The sequence below is a fragment of the Chiroxiphia lanceolata genome, chromosome 22 (assembly GCF_009829145.1).
Source record: "Chiroxiphia lanceolata isolate bChiLan1 chromosome 22, bChiLan1.pri, whole genome shotgun sequence".
NCBI lineage: Eukaryota > Metazoa > Chordata > Aves > Passeriformes > Pipridae > Chiroxiphia > Chiroxiphia lanceolata.
The window spans coordinates 883,133-902,778 of record NC_045658.1 but is presented as its reverse complement, the minus strand read 5'-3'; the positions used below and the strand labels follow the sequence as shown (position 1 = coordinate 902,778).

General features: G+C 53.3%; 1 protein-coding gene across 1 annotated transcript in view; it reads right to left on the bottom strand.

Moving 5' to 3' along the window:
- Positions 1-19,646, bottom strand: part of FBXO42 (F-box protein 42) — a 46,404-nt gene that overhangs the window by 23,646 nt on the left and 3,112 nt on the right. The window contains exons 2-3 of the mRNA XM_032709161.1: positions 7,554-7,820; positions 4,881-4,997 (exon numbers count right to left, since the gene is read on the bottom strand). Coding sequence (XP_032565052.1) covers positions 4,881-4,997; positions 7,554-7,803 — 367 coding nt within the window. The 5' untranslated portion in view covers positions 7,804-7,820. The remainder of the gene's footprint in view (positions 1-4,880; positions 4,998-7,553; positions 7,821-19,646) is intronic.

Sequence of the window (19,646 nt, the reverse complement as noted above, 5' to 3'; positions counted from 1 at the left end):
GATCCACCTGCACCCCAGGATGGATCATGGATCCACCTGCAGCCTGGGGAGGAGCCCACATGGAGCAGGGGGATGCCCAGGACAGGCTGTGACCCCGTGGGAAGCCCAGGCTGGAGCAGGGGCCTGGCAGGATCCATGGATCCCTGGGGAGAGGTTTCCTGGAGGGACTTGTGGCCCTGTGGGGACCCGTGTTGGAGCAGTTCCTGAAGGACTGACCCCGTGGAAAAGTGACCCCCGTGGCAGCAGCTCCTGGAGAACTGTTGCCATGGGACGGACTCAGGCTGGAGGAGTCCCCGGGGAACTGTCTCCGTGGGAAGGACCCCAGGGAGCAGGGGAAGGGCTGCGACTGCTCTCCCTGAGCAGGGGCAGCAACAACGTGGGATGGACCGACCCAACCCCATTCCCGTCTCCCTGCGCCGCTGGAGGGAGGAGGGAGAGCTGGGGAAGGAGGGAGAGGGGGGGGAAGAGGTTTTTAGGGTGGGTTTCACTTCTCATTCTTCTGCTCTGCTTTTGTCAGCAATAATCCAATTCCTGTCCCCAGTCTGGGTCTGGTTCCCAGGAGGTGACGGGGGAGGGATCTCTCCCACTCCTGATCCCGACCCAGGAACCTTGGATGTGTTTTGTCTCCCTGTCCAGCTGCAGAGGTTTGGTGGTGCCTGTTCCCAGCTGGGTCACCCCAGGGTGACACCCCAACATCATTGGCTTTTCCCCTGGATTCCACCCAGGACAAAAGCAGCTGGGCTGCCCTGACTCCATAAACCCAGGGCTGGCTCAGGGCTCTCCCTGACCAGGGGAAAGCCAGAAGAACCTTCCAAGAGGATTATCCCCTCAAGCAGAGCTGCTCCTGAAGAGCAGAGAAAACTGCCTTAGAAGCTTGTAATTAATTAGATTAGCTCTGATTAAGGTTCTCAGCTCACTGACCCTCCCTAAGCTGCTTCATACAGTTTATAAGGTCACTGAATCACACCCCAGGCCCCGCTGGTTTATTCTCCTTTCCCAGACCTGCCAGCATTTCATCCCATCTCATCCTACAATGCACCCCTAAACCAGGCATCTTCCATGAGCATTCCCTGTGCTCCCTACGGGAAAGGATCAGATGGGGAACAGGGAGGGAACAGGAGGCTTGGCAGCCCCTCAGGGATATCCAGGGAAATCAAGGGCTTTGGGCCCAAAAACAAGCTCTGTGGCAAAAAAAATCCACAGCAGTGTCTGCCTTTGGGAATTAGTGTCTGTGGTATCCAGGCACCTCTGAGCAGAGGGAAATTAAAGATGGAGCAGAGAGGATTGCTCTGCCTTGGAGGATAGGCAAGATTCCTGGTTTTCTGTGGAATTCGTCCCTTTCTCCCCCCGAGCTGCAGGAGAACGTGGCTGGTGGGAAGGGGGAGTTTGTTTCTGGAGCCTCAGTCTGCCTGTCAGGGTGTTGCTCTGCTCATTCCCGCACCTCCCAGGACGTATTCCATGTTCTCCAGGCACTGGGAATTCAGCAGCATGTGTCTGGATGCTCCCAAAACACTAAATACTGGGTGTGGTCCCTGGGCACCCAGGAAACTCATGTGAGAGATCTTCAGGGGGAAAACATCCCACATGGAATAGTTTGGGTGGGAGGAGACCTTAAAGATTATCCAGTTCCACCCTCTGCACCTTCCACCAACCCAGGTTGCCCCAAGCCCCGTCCAATCTGGCCTTGGACACTTTCAGGGATGGGGCAGCCACAGCTTCTCTGGGTAACCTGTGCTAGGGCCAAAACACCCTCTCAGAGAAGGATTTATTCCCAATATCCCATCTAAATTTCCCCTCTTTTAATTTAAAACCATTCCCCCTTGCTCTGTCCCTCCATCCCTTGTCCAAAGTCTCTCTGTAGCTTTCCTGGAGCCCCTCTAGATTTCTTTCCTGGAGCCTTCTCTCTTCCAGGCTGGACACCCCCAGCTGTCACCCTGTCTCCTCCTATCTCCAGATCTATCCATACATTCATCTCCTCACTCCCTAAAATACCATTTCCCTGCCCCTTGCAGTGCAGGGACCAAGCACAGCCAAAAATCAGCCAAAAATTGAGGCAGGCTGGGTGCTGGGAGGAGCTGCAGCTCTGCTGGAAAAGCAGCCCATCCTGTAAAACAAACATTCCAGCTTTTCCCACTCCCTCCAGACCGGTTTGTGAACCCATTAATTGCTTTAATTACTCCTCCCAGTGGTGCAGAACCCCAGACTGAGTGGAACTCAAATGAATCAATTGAGCGTTTCCAATCAGTCACTCCCCCAGCAGAGGATCGATATTCCTGGCCCAGCATTCCCGGGCTGCATTCCTGAGCCTCCTGACAGGGTTTGCCGACTCTGAGAAGTGATGTCACCCTGTGAGTCACTGCCCTGCTATGAACTGGCAGGTTCTGACCTCGGGGACCGGAAAGAATCCAATGGTTGCTGCAAACATTGACCTGGTTTTTAAAAAACCCCAGATACGGAGCATTTCTGCCCCTAAACCTGTGCACTGAGATCTAAGAAATCAGCATTACTGATGTTTCCTGTCCTGCAGCTTCAGTCCAATCCTTTGGAAAAGCGACAGCTCATCCATAGTCATCAGCTGCGTGATCCCTGCTCCCTGCCCTCGGCAGGACCTTCCGCTCCTTATTCCTTAGCAAACAGTTTTTCTGGATCCCTTCAGGATGGAGAGCAGACACAGTGACCTCTAACTGCTTAAAATTCCCTCCCTGGTCCTTTGATGCTCCCAGGTAGTTCTAACAATTCTTGGAAGAGACACAGAGCCCCTTTGACGGCACTGCTGGCTTCCAACAGCCATGACATCTTCCCACAAAAACTGGCAATCACTCATCCCTAAAAAATGGCTTTGGGAGCCCTCCCTCTCCAAACCTCCTGTTTCCTTCACCTCAGCTCACCACACCTTCAGATTCCAGGTGGGAGTTCAGAGATTCACTCCGAACTGCTGGAATTAATGATTTGTGGCTGGGGTTAAACGCTGGAATCCGCCCCCAAACAGGGAATGTGCCCCAGGGAAAGCAGGGGCTGCGGGTCTGGGGGGCTGCTCCCAACCCCAGGCCTTTCAGTCAGCAAACAAGTGAATCCAGACCAGCTGGGCACACAAAGGGCATCAATAACCTTCCAGAGGGGCCGGGCACAGCCCAGCTGTGGCATGGAGAGAGGCTGACACGGAGAGAGGTTGACACAGAGCGAGGCCAACACAGAGCGAGGCCAACACAGAGTGAGGCCAACACGGATGCCACGCTCCAGGGGCACTGCATTTAGGGACACAGCTCGCTTGGGGTCAAGTGCAACAGCAGCACACTTGGAGCAAGCCCATGATGGGCAGCAGGAGAAATTAAAGGAGCAATTCTGAGCCTTTTCCAGGGAATTTCTACCCGGCCTGAGCACGTCCCAGTACAAAAACGCTGCTCAGACTGAGGGGAAACACTGGAAATCTTGAAGTCATTAATAAGAACTTCACTAATGTGGCTGCTTAAAAATGAGGGATGAACTGTGGTGCCTTTTTTATCCTTCAGGAAGACAAGGAATTCTCGGAAGAGCACAGTGACTTCACAGTTTCCCACAGCGTCTCCCGGACTTGTCTTGGCAGGAGGCTGAGCGAGGGTTGCTTCATAAATTATTGCTTGGGAAGATGAAAATGTGATGCCTGATTGCTCTTGGAATTGCAGGGCTTGCTCCAGTGTTTGCTTTTCCTTAGAAAAATGGAATTTGCTCCGTGACAGAGCTGCCTCCCTGGGGGCTCAGACCCAGCGCCAGAGCCATGAGATGGAATTTTGGTCATGTTTTTTGGCAGCTCGATGCCACTGCACTACAAAGAATAAGCTTTATTTCAGTATCTTTCCCTCAAAGATACTTTATTTAAGTATCTTTTCCCTTTTTGTTCCCTTCCAGAAACTCAGAAGCAGGGGAAGAATTCAGCCCCACATTCAGCAGCGCTGCCAACTGAATTGCTCGCTCCCATCCCCAAATGCTCCAGCAGCTCCGGTTCACTTGGAATCCAGCACACTCAGCCCCTTCCCAGATTTCCTCACAGATGTACAGGATCTGTGCAAGCAGCTGGTGAACATCTCTGAGTGCTGCACTTCCCTAAACTCAGATGGGAATGACTCGAGTCCAGTGGCAAAGGGGACACAAAGCTCAGGCTCCAATCCCGGGGCACCGCTGGGACCCTCCAGACAAGGAGGACCCGGAGGGGCTGGAGTGTGTGCAGGGAAGGGAACGGAGCTGGGAAGGGGCTGGAGCAGCAGGAGTAGCTGAGGGAGCTGAGGGGGCTCAGCCTGGAGAAAAGGAGGCTCAGGGGGGACCTTCTGGCTCTGCAACTCCCTGACAGGAGGGGGGAGCCGGGGGGGTTGGGCTCTGCTGCCAGGGAACAAGGGACAGGAGGAGAGGGAACAGCCTCCAGCTGTGCCAGGGAAGGTTTAGATTGGATATTGGGAAAATTCCTTCCTGGAAAGGGTGGTCAGGCACTGGCAGGGGCTGCCCAGGCAGGTGGTGGAGTCCCCACCCCTGGAAGTGCCCAGAAAACGTGTGGATGTGGCACCTGGAGACACGTTTGGGGGTGACCACATTAACAGCTGACTGTGAGATCTTGGAGGGCTTTTCCAACCTTAATCCTAAGAAGGGGAGCTGCAGAAAGATCCCTGCACATTAAACAGGCACAACCAGAGAGCCCCAATCCCAGCCCAGCTCCACCAACACTTCCTGGGATCAGCAGGCCCACAGCCACGACCAGCAGCTCCCAAATCCCTGTTCTTGGGCAAACTGCTGGAATTCCCACAGTGACGGACACGTGTGGCACTGCCACATCCCGAGGGATGCAGTGGGAAGCCCCTGGATGCATTTCCCCCCCAAAGGAGGGGACAGAGCTGGCCCCAGCAGGTACTCACTGTGTGAGAAGCGCTGGGTGATGGGGGTGCCGGGATAGGGATAAGTGCGACTCTCCCACTGGATGTTCCCTTCTTGCACTGCCTTGATGAACCCGTGGTAACACTGATGGGCCACACCTGGGGAGGAAAGCACGTGTCAGCAAAGTGTGGGACATGGCAGGGACAAACTGTGCCTGCACAGCTCCAGCAGCCCCAGAGAAGCCCTGCACTGAGGGGACAAACACACCGGGAACTGGAGGAGGAGAAGGAATAAAGGAAAGGGACTCTGGAAATGTGGAGATCAGCAACACTCACTGACCTGGGTCATGACATCTCCAGAGCTCCAGCTTGGGAAGCAGAGCCTTGGTGAAAGGTAGGAAGCCCATGGGATGCTCTGCAGAGCTCCCAGCTCACTCTGCCGCCCCACAATCCTGGTGCTCCCTCATCCCACCCCGAGGAGCAGCTTCCCTTCCCTTCAGGAGCCTCAGGGGACAAAGGATAATCAGTTTTTGGACTGTGGATGCACATTATGCCCAGGGAACGCTCATTTCCACACGCCACAAAAAGTCCTCTCTCCAAACACTGGCAGAGGAGCCACATCCTCACCCAGGAAAAAAAAAATTCCAGGGTTGGGGAAGGACCAGCCCTGGCTGGGCTGGGACAGAAAGGGCTTGAATTGCACTTGGCAATCAGGAGCTCCATGGGAATTCGGGTCTCCAACCTGCTCCAGACTCCCCCTCATCCTTCAGAGCTGCTCATCCCACATGCCAGCAGCTCCCTGGGAACACCAGGGGGCCTTCAGGGAGATACTCAGACTTCCAGGCTTATTCTCTCCCCCACTTCAAATAAAACTCCTCTCCCATCAGACAGACATGTTTGATAATAAGCCTGAGGTTGTCTTATTGAAAAAGATTGGTGAGGAGACATCAGGGACAAAAATCAGCATGAAAAGATTCCTCCTCAGCTGTGTGAGGAAGTGGATTTAGCTGGGAACAGGCTCCTCATGGAGCTACCGGGATTTCTCTTGGGTAACAGGGATGAGGGGCTGCTCCCTGTGGAGAGAAAAGGCTCTGGAGAAGGTTTGTGGCAGCAGCAGCTCAGCAGATGCTCGGTGGCACCTGCACTGAGGATGCCACAACCTGCCAAGAGCTTTTCCCCCAAGGATTCGCTTCCTGACAGGCCAGGAACACCCCCAGCAAGAAATCCCACTCCAGGATATAAAGCAGGAAGGGTTTTTTAATAAAAAAATCCAGTTCAGGGTCCTCAAGGAGCTGATTCCCGAGAGTCACATGGAACGGGAATGTGAGCCATATGATTTCCCAGCAGCTGTGTCCTGGCAAACAGGAAAACTGAGGCAGGAGAGAACAAATCCACTGTTCCCCTCGAGTGACCTCGCCGGGCACAGCTCACAGGTGGGAATTCACTCCCTTTTTGGCTGGAATTGCCCCAGAGTGGCCCAGCCCCCCTGGGACTGAGCCCGGAGCCACGCTGGGCCTCGGGATGCTCGTCCTCCCCCGCTCCAGGGGTGCTTCCCACAGTTTGGGCTGAATCCCAGGTGTTTGGCCATTCCAGCTGCATCCTTTGCAGCTCCTAAGGCTGCTCCAGGAACCAGCCAAGGAAAGGCCAGCACTTGGAAAAGACCTTTCCACAGGGGTGTGGGCTGTTGGTGCCCCAAAATTACACAAAAAAGAGTAACTTTGGGCAGTGCTCCTGTTTTTAACCTTCTTCCTGTTAAACTCTGGGCAAAGTGGGAAGTGCCTGGAACCTGAGCAATGCTTCCAGGTGTGCAGAGTCCACAAACGAGCCACCACCCCACACAACTGCCAAAGGCATCCTGGCTCCATGTTTTCCAGAAGAAACAAGTTCCCCTCGTGCAGTTAAATCCCAGCGGATTTACCTGTGGTCTCCCCTTAATTCCTTGTTTTTTAAATGAAGCTTGTGATTGAAGTGTCAGAATCACAACAGGAATCACCCAGCGATTCAAACAAAGGGAAGCAGAGGGTTTGTTTGGATCCTTGTCCAAACTTTCCTCCTTATTTGCTGTATCATCCACATGCAGCATTAAAATATCCCCCCGAGGCTTTGGCAGGAGGCAGAGTGCAGGATCTGTGGCTCAGGGCTGCTCTTTCAGAAGTGTGAATATGCATTAATGCAGGTTTGACATCCCACTGATCCCCTGCAGAGCTGCAGGAACCAGGCACGGGGCTGTTCCAGCTGGGAGCAGCAGCTCTGGGAATGCAAGAGGCCAACGTAGAGCCAACATTAGACATGGGACACTGGGAATGGGGCTGGGATGCAAAGCCACCACTGGGAGCATCCCGGTGCAGCAAATGGAGGGGCTTCTGTCCTGAGCTTTGGGTGGAAGGGACCTCAAAGCTCATCCATTCCCATGCCCTGCCATGGGTGGAAGCTACCACTATCCAGGTGGCTCCAGGCCCCATCCACCTGGCCTTGGACAGCTCCAGGGGTGGGGGGTTCACACCCTCCACAGGTTTCACGCCCCAAAAGGAGCTGAGGGTTCAGTTCTGCACCGTCCCACTGCCCTGAGCACAGCCAGGACCCAAGGGCTGGGGGGCTGTGCTGGGATTCTCCAGGAGTCAGATCCCAGAGTTTGAGGGGAAAGCAAGAGCTGAGGCTCAGCCAGAGGCAGGTCCCAACCCTGTCCCCGCAGTCCCAACCCCCTGCCCTGCCCACCTTTGATCAGCCGGTACCACTGCTTGCACACCAGGGCGGCGGTTTTGTGCTCCTGGTAGGGAGACAGGAAGGACAGGATGTATTCCAGCACCTCCTCCGGCAGCTCCAGCATGGATCTGCTGTGCCTGCTCTCCTCCAGCTCCAGCTCGGCCTGGGGCTCCTCCTCCTGCTCCATCGTCCCCTCGGCTGCGGCGTCCTCGGCGTCCACGGCCATGAACCCATCGTCCTCACTGTCCGAGGAGCTGGCCATGGCATCCCACTCCACTGCTGGAACGGGGAAAACGGGACAAAGGGGGGGTCACAGGAGAGCTGGGAGCACCAGGAATTCACCTGCAAGGGTTCACACCACAGATCTTGGTCAAGCTCTGCCACCGCAAACACCCGGGGCAGGACAGGGCTGCAGAGCCTGGGAGAGGGGGAGATGGGTTGGGAACAACGGGGTGTGCAAAGCTTTGGAGATGGGTTGGGAACTCTGGGGTGTGCAGAGCCTGGGAGATGGGTTGGGAACTCCAGGGTTTCCAAAGCTTTGGAGATGTTTTAGGAACTCCCTGGTTTTGCAAAGCTTTGGAGATGGTTTAGGAACTCCTGAGTTTTGCAAAGCTTTGGAGATGGTTTAGGAACTCCTGGGTTTGCAAAGCTTTGGAGAGGTGGGAGATGGTTTAGGAACAGTGACCTTCCCACCCCTGGGAAAGCAGTTTTGCCACCGAGCCTGTTTTACCCCAGACTTCCCAGAGGATAATTCCCAGTCCCGTTTTCCTTCAACACCCCCCTTTCCCTTGGTTTTTTTGCACACGGTTCCCGCTGGCAGCAGGTGAGGACAGCAAATCCCTGGGATTTATGGGAGGCTGGGGGATCAAAGGTTGTGCCTCCAGCTCTCCAGGACATCTCAAGTATAAGGTAACAGACCGATGACAGAAACACCTCATCCCATAAATCCACCTTAACCAGGGGCATGTGGCACGGGGGGGGCTAAATCCATGGCTGGAAAACAAATCCCTCGACCTTATTTCCCAGGAAGCTGCCAACCCGTTCTGGCTCTTTAGCAATAAATAAATAAATATTCTGATATACAAATGTCCTGATAAATTAACCACATCAAACCATACAAATGTGATTTATAAACATGGGTTATTTATCAGGATAAATATAAATACGGGATGCAGACCCACGCGATCCACGGGATAAATCCCACCAGCAGCAAGCCCAGGAATCAATCCCACTCCTCGAGAGGGAAGACAAGACACAGCTTTTTCCCAACATACTTCAAGACAAGAACATTATTATCATTTTTACCAAACTCTCACTATCACAGAAAATCCTGGAAGGAACTTCAGTTATTCAGTGTCATGGTTTATTTATCAGGATAAATATCCTGACACTAAAATATCCTGATAAATAAATCTCATTAAACCCCATAAATGTGGATTATGAACCTGATTTATAAATGTGGCCTATAAATGAAATTTATCAGGATAAATATCCCGATATCTAAATATCCTGATAAATAAAACCCACGAAACCCCATAAACATGGATTACAAACCTGATTAAAACCATGTTTATTTATCAGGAACCACCTAAGCTGTTGTTACAACCTTCCAGCCACATCCAGGGTTTTCCCATCCCATCACAGCCGGAGTGGAGGAGTCATGGGAATGGCAGATGGAGCGGGAAAGGTTCCCATGCCAACTAATTCCAGGAAAATGCCATGGGACAGCACCAGCCACCTCTTCTGTCAGGTTCCCTGAGGAAGCAGCTCTGGAAAAGCCACGGGGCTGCCACTCTCTGGGAGCAGCCACGGCACAACCCCTCTCCGAGCTCCCATCCCGGTGGCTGCTCCGCGCGTTCTCCCGTGCCAGGAATCCCCCTGGAATGGATGTTGTGACAGGGAGAGGCTGGAACCAAACGCTCTGACATGGGAGCTGCTGCCAGGAAACCTCCTTACACAGCACATTCCCGGGCACTGAGGAATGGAAAATGGGGAAAAACAAAAGGGAAGTGGAGCTGGGCTAAAAAAGAATGGAAAACCAGCGGGTTGGGGCTTTTCCAAGCAAAAGCACCCCCGGGTGTTCTGCTCTCCAGCCTGGGAATGGCCTCGGGATGGAGGCTGGCTGCGGCCAGCAAGGCTGGAGGCAGGTAGTCATTCCCTATGTGGAATTTCCCAGCCTGGGAAAACAGGGCAGCAGAGCCCCCCAGGAGGTGCTTCCCACCCCAAAACCATCCCGGATCCCGAGCAGGAGGGGTCTGCTCCAGCTCAGGGACAATGGGATCCTGGGATGATGATGCCAAGTGGGTTGTTAACGCCATGTTAACAGCTTTTATTTGTCCCTTAAATCCTTATCCCATTCCTGCTGGAGAAGTGCAGGAACTAACACCGGCTGGAAAGAGGGCTTTTCCAACTATTAAATCCCAATTCCAACCCTCTGGATCCGGCTTGGGAACAACACAGCACAGCAGGCTGATCACAGGCACAGAACAACTCGGAAAAGCATCTCCCAGGCTGATTTTAGCTAATTGAGCTGATTTTGGGAGGAGCAGGGAAACCCCTTGATCCCTGGAGCAGCAGATCCGTGGATGGGGAAGCTCCACTGAGCTCTGTCAGCTCTTACCAAGTTCATAAATATTCCAAAGCACCCACTCTGCTGAATTCTCGTTTCCTAAATGTTTGAGCACAGGGAATGACCATTCCTGGAGTTTTCACACCCCCACTGTTTTCCTTAAGGGAAACAAGACCAGCAATAAACTCAGCTGCCAAAAGGCAACTTGCTGCCAAAATAACCCTTTGGGCTCGACCTGGCCTGGAGGCGCGTTTTGGTCGGAATGGGCTGGGAATAACCAGCCCTGGATTGCCAAATCCTACAACCCTGCTCCAATCTGGGAAAAGGAAAAGGAATCCCAGCAGGAAAGAACTGAAGCCTCCCAGCCAGCTCCCGTTCAGCACACCCATGGCAGAAAATCCCCCTCCTGTGCTGGGTTATCCCAAGAGCAGAGCTGTGCTCCTGTCTTTCGGGGGGATGCCGGAGGTGCTCTCTCCCTGCTCCAGGTGCTCCCTGCCAGGCTGCAGGTTGGAAATGAATCTCTGAGCACTCAAAAAGCTGCAATAAAGGGATTGCAGCAGTTGTGCCTCATCCAAAAGTACCTGCAATCCAGGTAATTCTGGGATGGATCCCAGAGCCCTGTGCTCGGATTGATCGCTGCCAAGCCCAACACAACCCCTCCAGACACCCCGTTCTGCACCCTGGTCCTGGAGGAATGCCGTCAGATTCCAGCAGGAGAATATTTCAGGAATCGGCCTAAAGTTGGAGCAAGGAGGAATTGCTTCAAATAACCCATCAGGAAAAGCCAGAAGGGCAATGGAACGGAGCCGTGCCGGCACTGCTGGAATTTGCCTGCCCCCTCCTAAAAGATGCCTCTCTGCCAGCTGGCAAAACATTCCATAAACCTTTTCCTCCTTCCAGAGCACTCCAATTTTCCCTCTCCCCCCTCCTGAAATTAGTTAAGAACCTGCTGTTTATGCCACTTAATAATTACCCGGAACAAACAGCCGAGGAATATTAAATGCAGGCAAAAATCACCCCACTGGGCTGAAGCCAAACCTGCTCCTGCAAATCCCCTCCTGATCCCAGAAGGTTTTCCTACCTGCAGGCAGCATTCCTGGCCCCATGGACCCCGGATCTCAGGTGTGGGTGGCACCAGTGCTTCCCATCCCGAGCTGCCTCCTCTTCTCCCAACTTCCAGCTGCTGTAGGAAGTGTCAGAACCCACAGGGCTTTCGACCTTCCCTTTTTTTTTTTACCGTCAACAGGATTTTAAGGGAAAAAAAACAAAGGGAAAAAAAGCCTCCAAGGGAAAGTTGTTGAATGAAAATGAGAGGCTGAGCCAGAGCCCTGAGTCGGAGCTCGTTTCCACACGCCACAAAAAGTCCTCTCTCCAAACACTGGCAGAGGAGCCACATCCTCACCTGGGAAAAAACATTCCAGGGGTGGGGAAGGACCAGCCCTGGCTGGGCTGGGACAGAAGGGGCTTGAATTGCACTTGGCAATCAGGAGCTCCATGGGAATTCGGGTCTCCAACCTGCTCCAGACTCCCCCTCATCCTTTGGAGCTGCTCATCCCATGTGCCAGCAGCTCCCTGGGAACACCAGGGGGACACTGAGACCTTCCAGGTTAAATAAAAACCCTCTTCCATCAGACAGACATGTCAGATTGTAAGGTTGTGTTCCTTGAGGAAATTCCTATGGCAAGGTAAAGTTCCTGCTTGGGAAGGGTGATTTTCCCTGGAATTTCAGTGCCTCCCCAGCAGTGCCATCCCGGATTCCAAGGGCAGCTTTCCCTGCTCCCACTGGTTCTGTCCTACAGGACCTGAGACCATTTTTAGGGAGAGAAGAGGAAAATCCAGCACTATTTCCTAGGAGAAGCACAGTATTTTATACAGGCAACAGTCCAGGGAGTGAAAGACCTGTGGAAACTGTGGGATTTGGGATGTCACCATTGAATACGATGATATTTCCAGTCCCAAAACCTGCACCAGATGGAGAAGATCCTTTGGAAAATCAAAAGGAAAAAAAAGCAGATTTTAGCCAAAGAAAAAAAACAAAGCCTCTGGGAATGTCTGGGATGAGCAATATCCTGCCTGGGCTGCTGGAGAATCACCCAGAGGAGTGAGACCTCGGGAATACCAGCACACGGGGTCTCCTTATCCCTGCAAATCAGGCAATTCCAAGCCCCTGGAAAAAGAGCTTTCCCCTTTTTTTTTACCCTTTTCAACAAGAAATTGGTCTTTTTTTTCCCTGTCATATAAATCCTTGCTTCACCCAGAAAAATTAAGGATACTGAAATTCCATCCCTGAGGTTGAAAATTCCAGTATTTCTCTCCCAGCACTGACTCCCTGTGTGTTAAAACAGCATTTTTAGAGGCTCCAGAGACAAATTCCAAACTTTATTTTACACTGGAACAGCAGCATTGCAGCTGGATTTTGATTGGTAATAAAAAGGTATAAAATTCCCAGGAATTCCTCCCTCCCCAGGGATGAGCCAACACTCAGCTATTCCAGATTCCTGCTCATTTTTTTCCAGGCTTTCAGAAAAAAAAGTAAGTGGTAATATAACATCGCCCAGCAGCATTTCCTGCACAAACAGCACAGCAACCCGGACAGAAATCCTGCTGGACCTGTGTTCCCACAAAATCAAAGGAGAAGGAAGATGGGGAGGTTTATTCCAGGATAATTTATTGGAATACCAACCAGGGGGCTGGTGTTTGATGTTGGAGGAGGGTTTGTAAAAACAAGGGGGGGCAGCAGTTTAATGACCCCACACTTGAGGTGTCCCCAGGAAATGTGTCATTTCAATAACAATGATATGAATATTATTATTAAAAATAACAGGACAAAGCCTCAGAATTGGCCCCAAAGCTTAATCAAATATTAACAGTAAATATTAATAATAGTAACTATTAATAAACCACACCAAAAAGAAAAGGCTCCAAGACAATCCTTAAACATCCCGCAATCCTGGGACATTCCTGCAAAATGCTGCTAAAAAAGCCCAAACCTCCACCATCCAACAGCCCCTGCGTCTGTTGTGGATGCATTTGGAGACTTCCCAATTTTTTGGGACAATATTATGACCCTTCAAACAGCTTCACTGGTTTAAAAGCTGCCCAAATGGGGCCTGAGGAGCCCTGGCAGCGAAGGGCAGCCGCTCAGTGGGTCGGTTTGCCCGCGGGATTCCTCCCCTCTCCCGAAATCCCCCTCACTTTGGCAGGGAATGGGGAGTGTTTGGGCTCACACGCTCCCTCTGCCGACTCCCGGCGAGCCCTTAATTCCCATTGTCCTCACCTCAACTTTTCCCAGCGCAATCCTGGTTCACCTGAAAACCAAGGCAAACCACGGGATAATCCCTAAACAAGCAAATCAAAGGCTTGGAGGCTGGAAAAAGAGGTTTTTCCAAGGGAAAGGGCAGCTGCTCCTCCTGGAACACCCGCTGTCAGAGGATAAACTTGGAACAGAGGCTTTTTGGGTAAAAACATCCCAAGGGATTTATCTAAACTTGCCCAAGATGATTCATTGGCAAGAATTCCCGCTCACCAGGAGATCCTGGGAATAACTGTCACCTCTTCCTTTGTTAAGAGACCATGGGAGCTCTGGAGCTCTTGGACGAGCCCTTGGAAAGCCGCAGATTCCAAGGGAAGCCTAGAAAAGCATCCCAGCATTCCTTATGTTCCACATCTCTGACCTCCCAGCGCCACCAAACCCGGTTCATCCACAAACACAGGGAATTCATAATGGAACCACGAGGCAAACATAGGGGATCGGCCCAAATCCCCATGGAAAATGAGCCTGGAAACACAATTCCTGGAATTTCCACCTTGCATTCCCATCCTGCCTGGTGCCCGTTCCCGAGTTCAAACTGCCCCAGCGGGATAACGGAATGAAAAGCCGGGAAGTATCTCAGAGAAGGGTTCAGTGACAGAAGCAGGGCATCCAACATACTGGGAGAGTTAATTCCTGATTTTCTGACAGGCTGCATCGTGGGGTTTTTTGTACAAAATCCAAGCTTTTCTTTGCACAGATGAATCCCAACAACTGCTCCCAGCACAATTCCCACCCGGAGGGACCCGCATTCCCGAGGTGCCCCCGTGTCCAGCAAACAGGGAAAGCAGGTGTCGGAGCCCACCTGGCCACGACTTCCTCGGCCGGGAAAGCCCTGGATCACATCCACCCCCTCCAGCTGAGCAGGCAGCTGGGAAAGCTGGGAAAGCAGGAAAATGGCATTTCCTACACAGGCACACTCGGGATGGGGGGTGGGACCTTTGCATCCTCCCTCTCCAGGATTTGGAGCTTCTTCCCTCTCCCTCTCGTCACAGGGTCTTTTTTCCTGTCTTAGGAAACTTGGGGGAACTAAGGATCATGGAATCATGGAAAGGGTGGGAGGAACCTTAAAGCCCATCCAGTGCCACCCCCTGCCACGGGCAGGGACACCTTCCACTAGCCCAGGTTGCTCCAAGCCCTGTCCAACCTGGCCTTGGACACTTCCAGGGATGGGGCAGCCACAGCTTCTCTGGGCAGCCTGTGCCAGGGCCAAACCACCCTCCCAGGGAGGAATTCCTTCCCAAAATCCCATCTAAACCTCTTAGATCCTAGAGTAGGATCTTTGAGACCTTCTTGCTCCTGAATAAGGCAGAGAGGGGCAATGGGACCAAGAATTAGTGGGAGAAGGGAAGCAAATTGCACGAGTCTTGTTCCCAAAAACCCATTGGGGGACGGACACACGACTTCCTTCAGAACTCCCAGCACTTCCAGAGGCAGTCAGCACTAACACCCCACGGGGTGTTGTCCATGGAATCCAGGCAATCCCCTGTGAGACAACCAGTCAGGATTTAGGTTTCCAGCACTGCTGCAAAGCTCAGGTTCAGTGTTTCTTGGTGGGAAGGGAGGAGGGAGTGTCAGTCCCTGGGAAAGGAAGCCAAGGAACCGCCAAGGTCCAGGTTCCCAGGGTACAACTCCCCGTGCGGCTCCTGCTCAAGCCTCTGGTTCCCCCACAGCGTGGCCTTGGGCAGCACATGAGCACCAATCATGGAACCAGGGAATTGTTGAGGTTGGGAGAGCCCTCCAAGACCATCGAGTCCAACTATTCCCCAGCACTGTCGTGGTCACCCTAAACACATCCCCAGGGGCCACAGCCACGGGTGTTTTAAATCCCTCCAGGGGTGGGGATTCCACCACCTGCCTGGGCAGCTGTGCCAGTGCCTGATCACCCTTTCCAGGAAGGAATTTTCCCAATATCCAATCTAAACCTCCCCTGGCACAGCTGGAGGCCGTTCCCTCTCCTCCTGTCCCTTGTTCCCTGGCAGCAGAGCCCGACCCCCCCCCCCCGGCTCCCCCCTCCTGTCAGGGGGTTGCAGAGCCAGAAGGTCCCCCCGAGCCTCCTTTTCTCCAGGCTGAGCCCCCCCAGCTCCCTCAGCCGCTCCTGCTGCTCCAGCCCCTTCCCAGCTCCCTTCCCTTCCCTCCCCACGCTCCAGCCCCTCCGGGTCCTCCTTGTCCGGAGGGTCCCAGCGGTGCCCCCAGGGCTGGAGGTGCCCACCAGCCTCTCACCCCGCTGGGCACAACCAGGATCGTGTCCAGCTGCTGCCACTGGCCAAGGAGGACTTGGGAAGGGAGGACTTGCCACTTTTCCAACCCAAATTCACCGACCCTAACGTCCCTCTGTGCACTGTGGAACACGAGTGAGGAGCAGCCCAGGGACATTTCACCTGCAGCGAGGCCGAGCCCAAGGACCCTTCTGAGCCACAAAACCAGAAGGATATACTGGAAGAAAACAAGTTTGGCGCAGAATGGGCAGCCAAGGTTTAATTTCCATCGATTCCCGGAGCTCTCAGCTGGAATGCTGAGCGGGCAGCAGTGCTGAGGCAATGTTTTGTTAGCAGGCAGGACATCAGGATATCCAGTACCATCTCCACATGGATACTGCCAGTGGATGAGCACCACAAATGGTCTGTGTCCTGCTGATCCTGCCCACAGAGCCATGTCTGACACATCAACCATGTCACTCATGGAGTCACAGCACAGACCTTCGTGTGCCGGCTCCAAGCTCACCTGTGTCATTCCCAGTGGGAAGCTCTTGGTGGGAGCTGCCAACTCTGGATGACCCAGCAGCACTGCCCAGGAGCAGGGCTGGTCCCACAAACGGGGGCGGGGGGTAAGGACAGGTTAATGTGTTTGTCAGACACTCTGCAACATTAAAGACATTTTCTCTCTCTCAATGTGGAACAAAAGGAGTTTCCACCCCACACACCAGCCCAGAAACCCCTCTGGCCATGGAGCCAGGAGAACCTGCCCAACACATCCTGTCCTCACACATTCCAGCAGCTCAGGGCCAGGCTGAAAGCACCACGGTGGGGATTAACCCCATTCTGCAGGTAAAGGAGAAAAGCTCCAAGAGGGTGAGGCCAAGCAAACCCTCCCCAGCACTGGAATTATGTCCCAGAGGTTTTTCTGGCTCCCTGACCTGTGCTGCTGCCTTTTCAGAGTTTAGATGGATGTGACAGGACAAGGGAATGGCTTCCCAACGCCAGAGGGCAGGGCTAGATGGGATACTGGGGAGGAATTCCTGGCTGTGAGGGTGGGCAGGCCCTGGCACAGGGTGCCCAGAGAAGCTGTGGCTGCCCCATCCCTGGGAGTGTCCAAGGACAGGTTGGACGGGACTTGGAGCAACCTGGGCTAGTGAGAGGTGTCCCTGGCATGAACTGGATGATCCTTAAAGTCCCTTCCAACCCAGACCATTCCATGATTCCATGCCACACTCATGCAAACACAGCAGGGTGATGGAAAGTGCAGCATTTCTGAAAAGCAAACCCAGAACTCAGCTCTTCCCTCGAGCCCTGTGGGAAGGGCTGGACTGTGCAAATTCAGAACATGCCAGAATTCAGGGCTGGGCTTCTTCAGCAGAAAATATTAATTAGGGAGGCAACCCCCCCCCCCCCAGCAACCCCTGCAAAGAGCAGAGCATGGAGCTCTGGCTGTGCTGGGCAGGTGGGGGAGAACCCAAGAGCTCAAAGGTCCGTGGGTGTGTTGGTGTTGGTGCAGGGCAGCACCAGGGGCTGGCACAGAGGGAAATCCTGGTTTCGAGGCAGGACTAACTCTGAGGCATCACATCTCCCTGCTCAAACTGCCCTGCTCAAACTGCAGCTCGGGCTGTGCAGCCTGGACAGTGGCTCTGATTCCATGGCCACGGGGAGCTAGGAGAGTTCTGTAAACACAGAGGATCCTGAGCTGGAAGAGACCCACAAGGATCACGGATCCAACCCCTGGCTCTGCCCAGACACCCCAACAATCCCACCCTGTCCCTCAGAGCGTTGTCCAAACCCTCCTGGAGCTCTGGCAGCCTTGGGGCTGTGACACTGCCCTGGGGAGCCTGGGCAGTGCCAACCACCCTCTGGGGGAAGAACCTTTCCCTGAGATCCATCCCAACCCCCTGGCACAGCTCCAGCCGTTCCCTGGATCCTTCCCTGGGCACACAGGGATTGTTGCTGCCCCTCCAGTGCCCTGGGGGGGGAGAATCCCAACCAGCTCCCAGCAAACTGTGAGGAACAGAGGATTCCCTTCAATCTCAGGAGGTGAAGCAGGTGGGAAGGGAAGGATGAATTCTTTCCTCTTCGGTGATCCAAGGTGAGGAACAGCCCAGGGGTGGTGGTGACACAACCCTGGAATAAAACTGGAAGGATTGCTCCATGTACTGTCCAAGCCCAGGCTTTACAGGATGGAGAAATGGGACTAAATCCCCAGGGAATCCCCACTCGGTGAGGTGTGAGGGGCTGGGAACAGCACCCATGAGCCACCCTGCAAACCCCCAGAACAACTGAGCCAGGACAGGAATATCCAACCCAGGAATTCCAGTGGGCTCAGATTTCAGGAGTGTGACCCACCCCCAGGCTGGAGGAGGATTTGCAGTTTCCACCCATTTGGAGACTTTGCTCTTATTTTTTATAGAGTTTTTTTGTTCCTCAGTCAAGGGGAAAGGAGAAGCACTGGATGTCAGGGATACACAGGTTATCCTCCCATCCTTCAAGTCATAGCTCAAGTCTGGTTGTTTAGTGAGGCCTAAAAACACTAAATATTCAATACTGGGAAAGAGACGACAATAACAAAACAAGGCAAATCCCCGTTATGTTAATGAGAAAATAAAATCCAAGGCAATGGTGTGGATTTCCAACTCGTGTCTGTCTCATAATGACAAGAGTAGCTTCCCAAGATCCCCGTTTGTTAAAATCCTGCCCCCCACCCACCACCCCAACTGGCACTGGACTGAGAATGGCACCCAAAGGGTTCAGGATTCTTTTCTAAAGCACAGATAAATCACTTGGATCACTGCAGGCTCTCCAGAGTGACACAACCTGGCAGGAATGGTTAATCTCTGTCACAGATCCCCTGATTTGAGAAGTTTTGGGATGGACAGTTCTTCCTACAGCAAAGTTTTGAAATTTATAAGCTGCTTTTTACCCAGAAAACCCCAAATCACTCCTGAAACCAGAGATGATCTTCTGCCCACTGACACCTAATGAGAGTCCTGGAATCCTGGAGTGATTTGGGTGGGAAGGGCCCTTAAAGCCCATCCCATGCCCTGCCCTGCCCTGGGCAGGGACACTTCCACTGCACCACGTTGTTCCAAGTCCCGTCCAACAAGAAGCTCCACATAAATTCCAGCAGCTCCACCAACTTCCCTGAGTCCTTCAAAACCCAAATCACGACAAGCCCAAGACAAAACAGGCCAGGGAAAGGCTTCCAAGTGAGCTGGAAACACGGGAAGAGATCCCGCAGGTCGGGAGTGCTGATCCTGGGGCCAGAACTCCCTTAAGCAGGGTGGAAAGGGGGATTTCCAGTCCCAAACGTCACAGTCGGAGCTCAGGAAACAAAGACAAATCTCTGCAACATTTCCACAGGCACGGGGGAGCAAACACAGCCAGATTCCCGAGGGAAGGAGCCCTGATTTCTGCAGGTGGGATTTTGACGCAGATGTGTCACCGGGATCCGCTTTTATCCTGCAGTTCAAAAGGAATTCTGACCTGGATTCCTAAATTCCATCAAAAGCTGCTCGTGGCAGCACAGCCCGAGCCTTGATACCGCCACTGACATCCCCAGGAAACAGCAGCAGTTGGAAAACATGCTCCAAAAGGAGCTCTTACCTGGAGAGACACCCATGGAGCACATCCCAGAGTCCTCTTTCCACGGCTTTTATCAGGATTTGGGCCAAATCCGAGCCCGGCTCTGGCTCTACCACCTTTCCCAAGCCCTCCCAGCCATCCTGAAGCGATGCTGCATTTCCAAAGGAAACGCCATCGGGGCAAAGCCTGAATGGATGTTTTGCAACAAAGCCCTCCCTGCCTGAATGCACAGGGAAAAACAACTTCCCTGGGAGGCGCAGCTCTGTTTACACAGGGAGTGGGAAGCCTTTTCCAGCAGCCCCTGCTCACATCCTGTGGAAGTGGCTGGGATGGGAGCAGGCTGTGCCCCAACGCCTCTGGGAAGCCCTGGAAGCAGAACTTTACGGATCAGCTGGGAATGCACAAACACACCATTCCCGGGCTCCCATCCCAAAGCT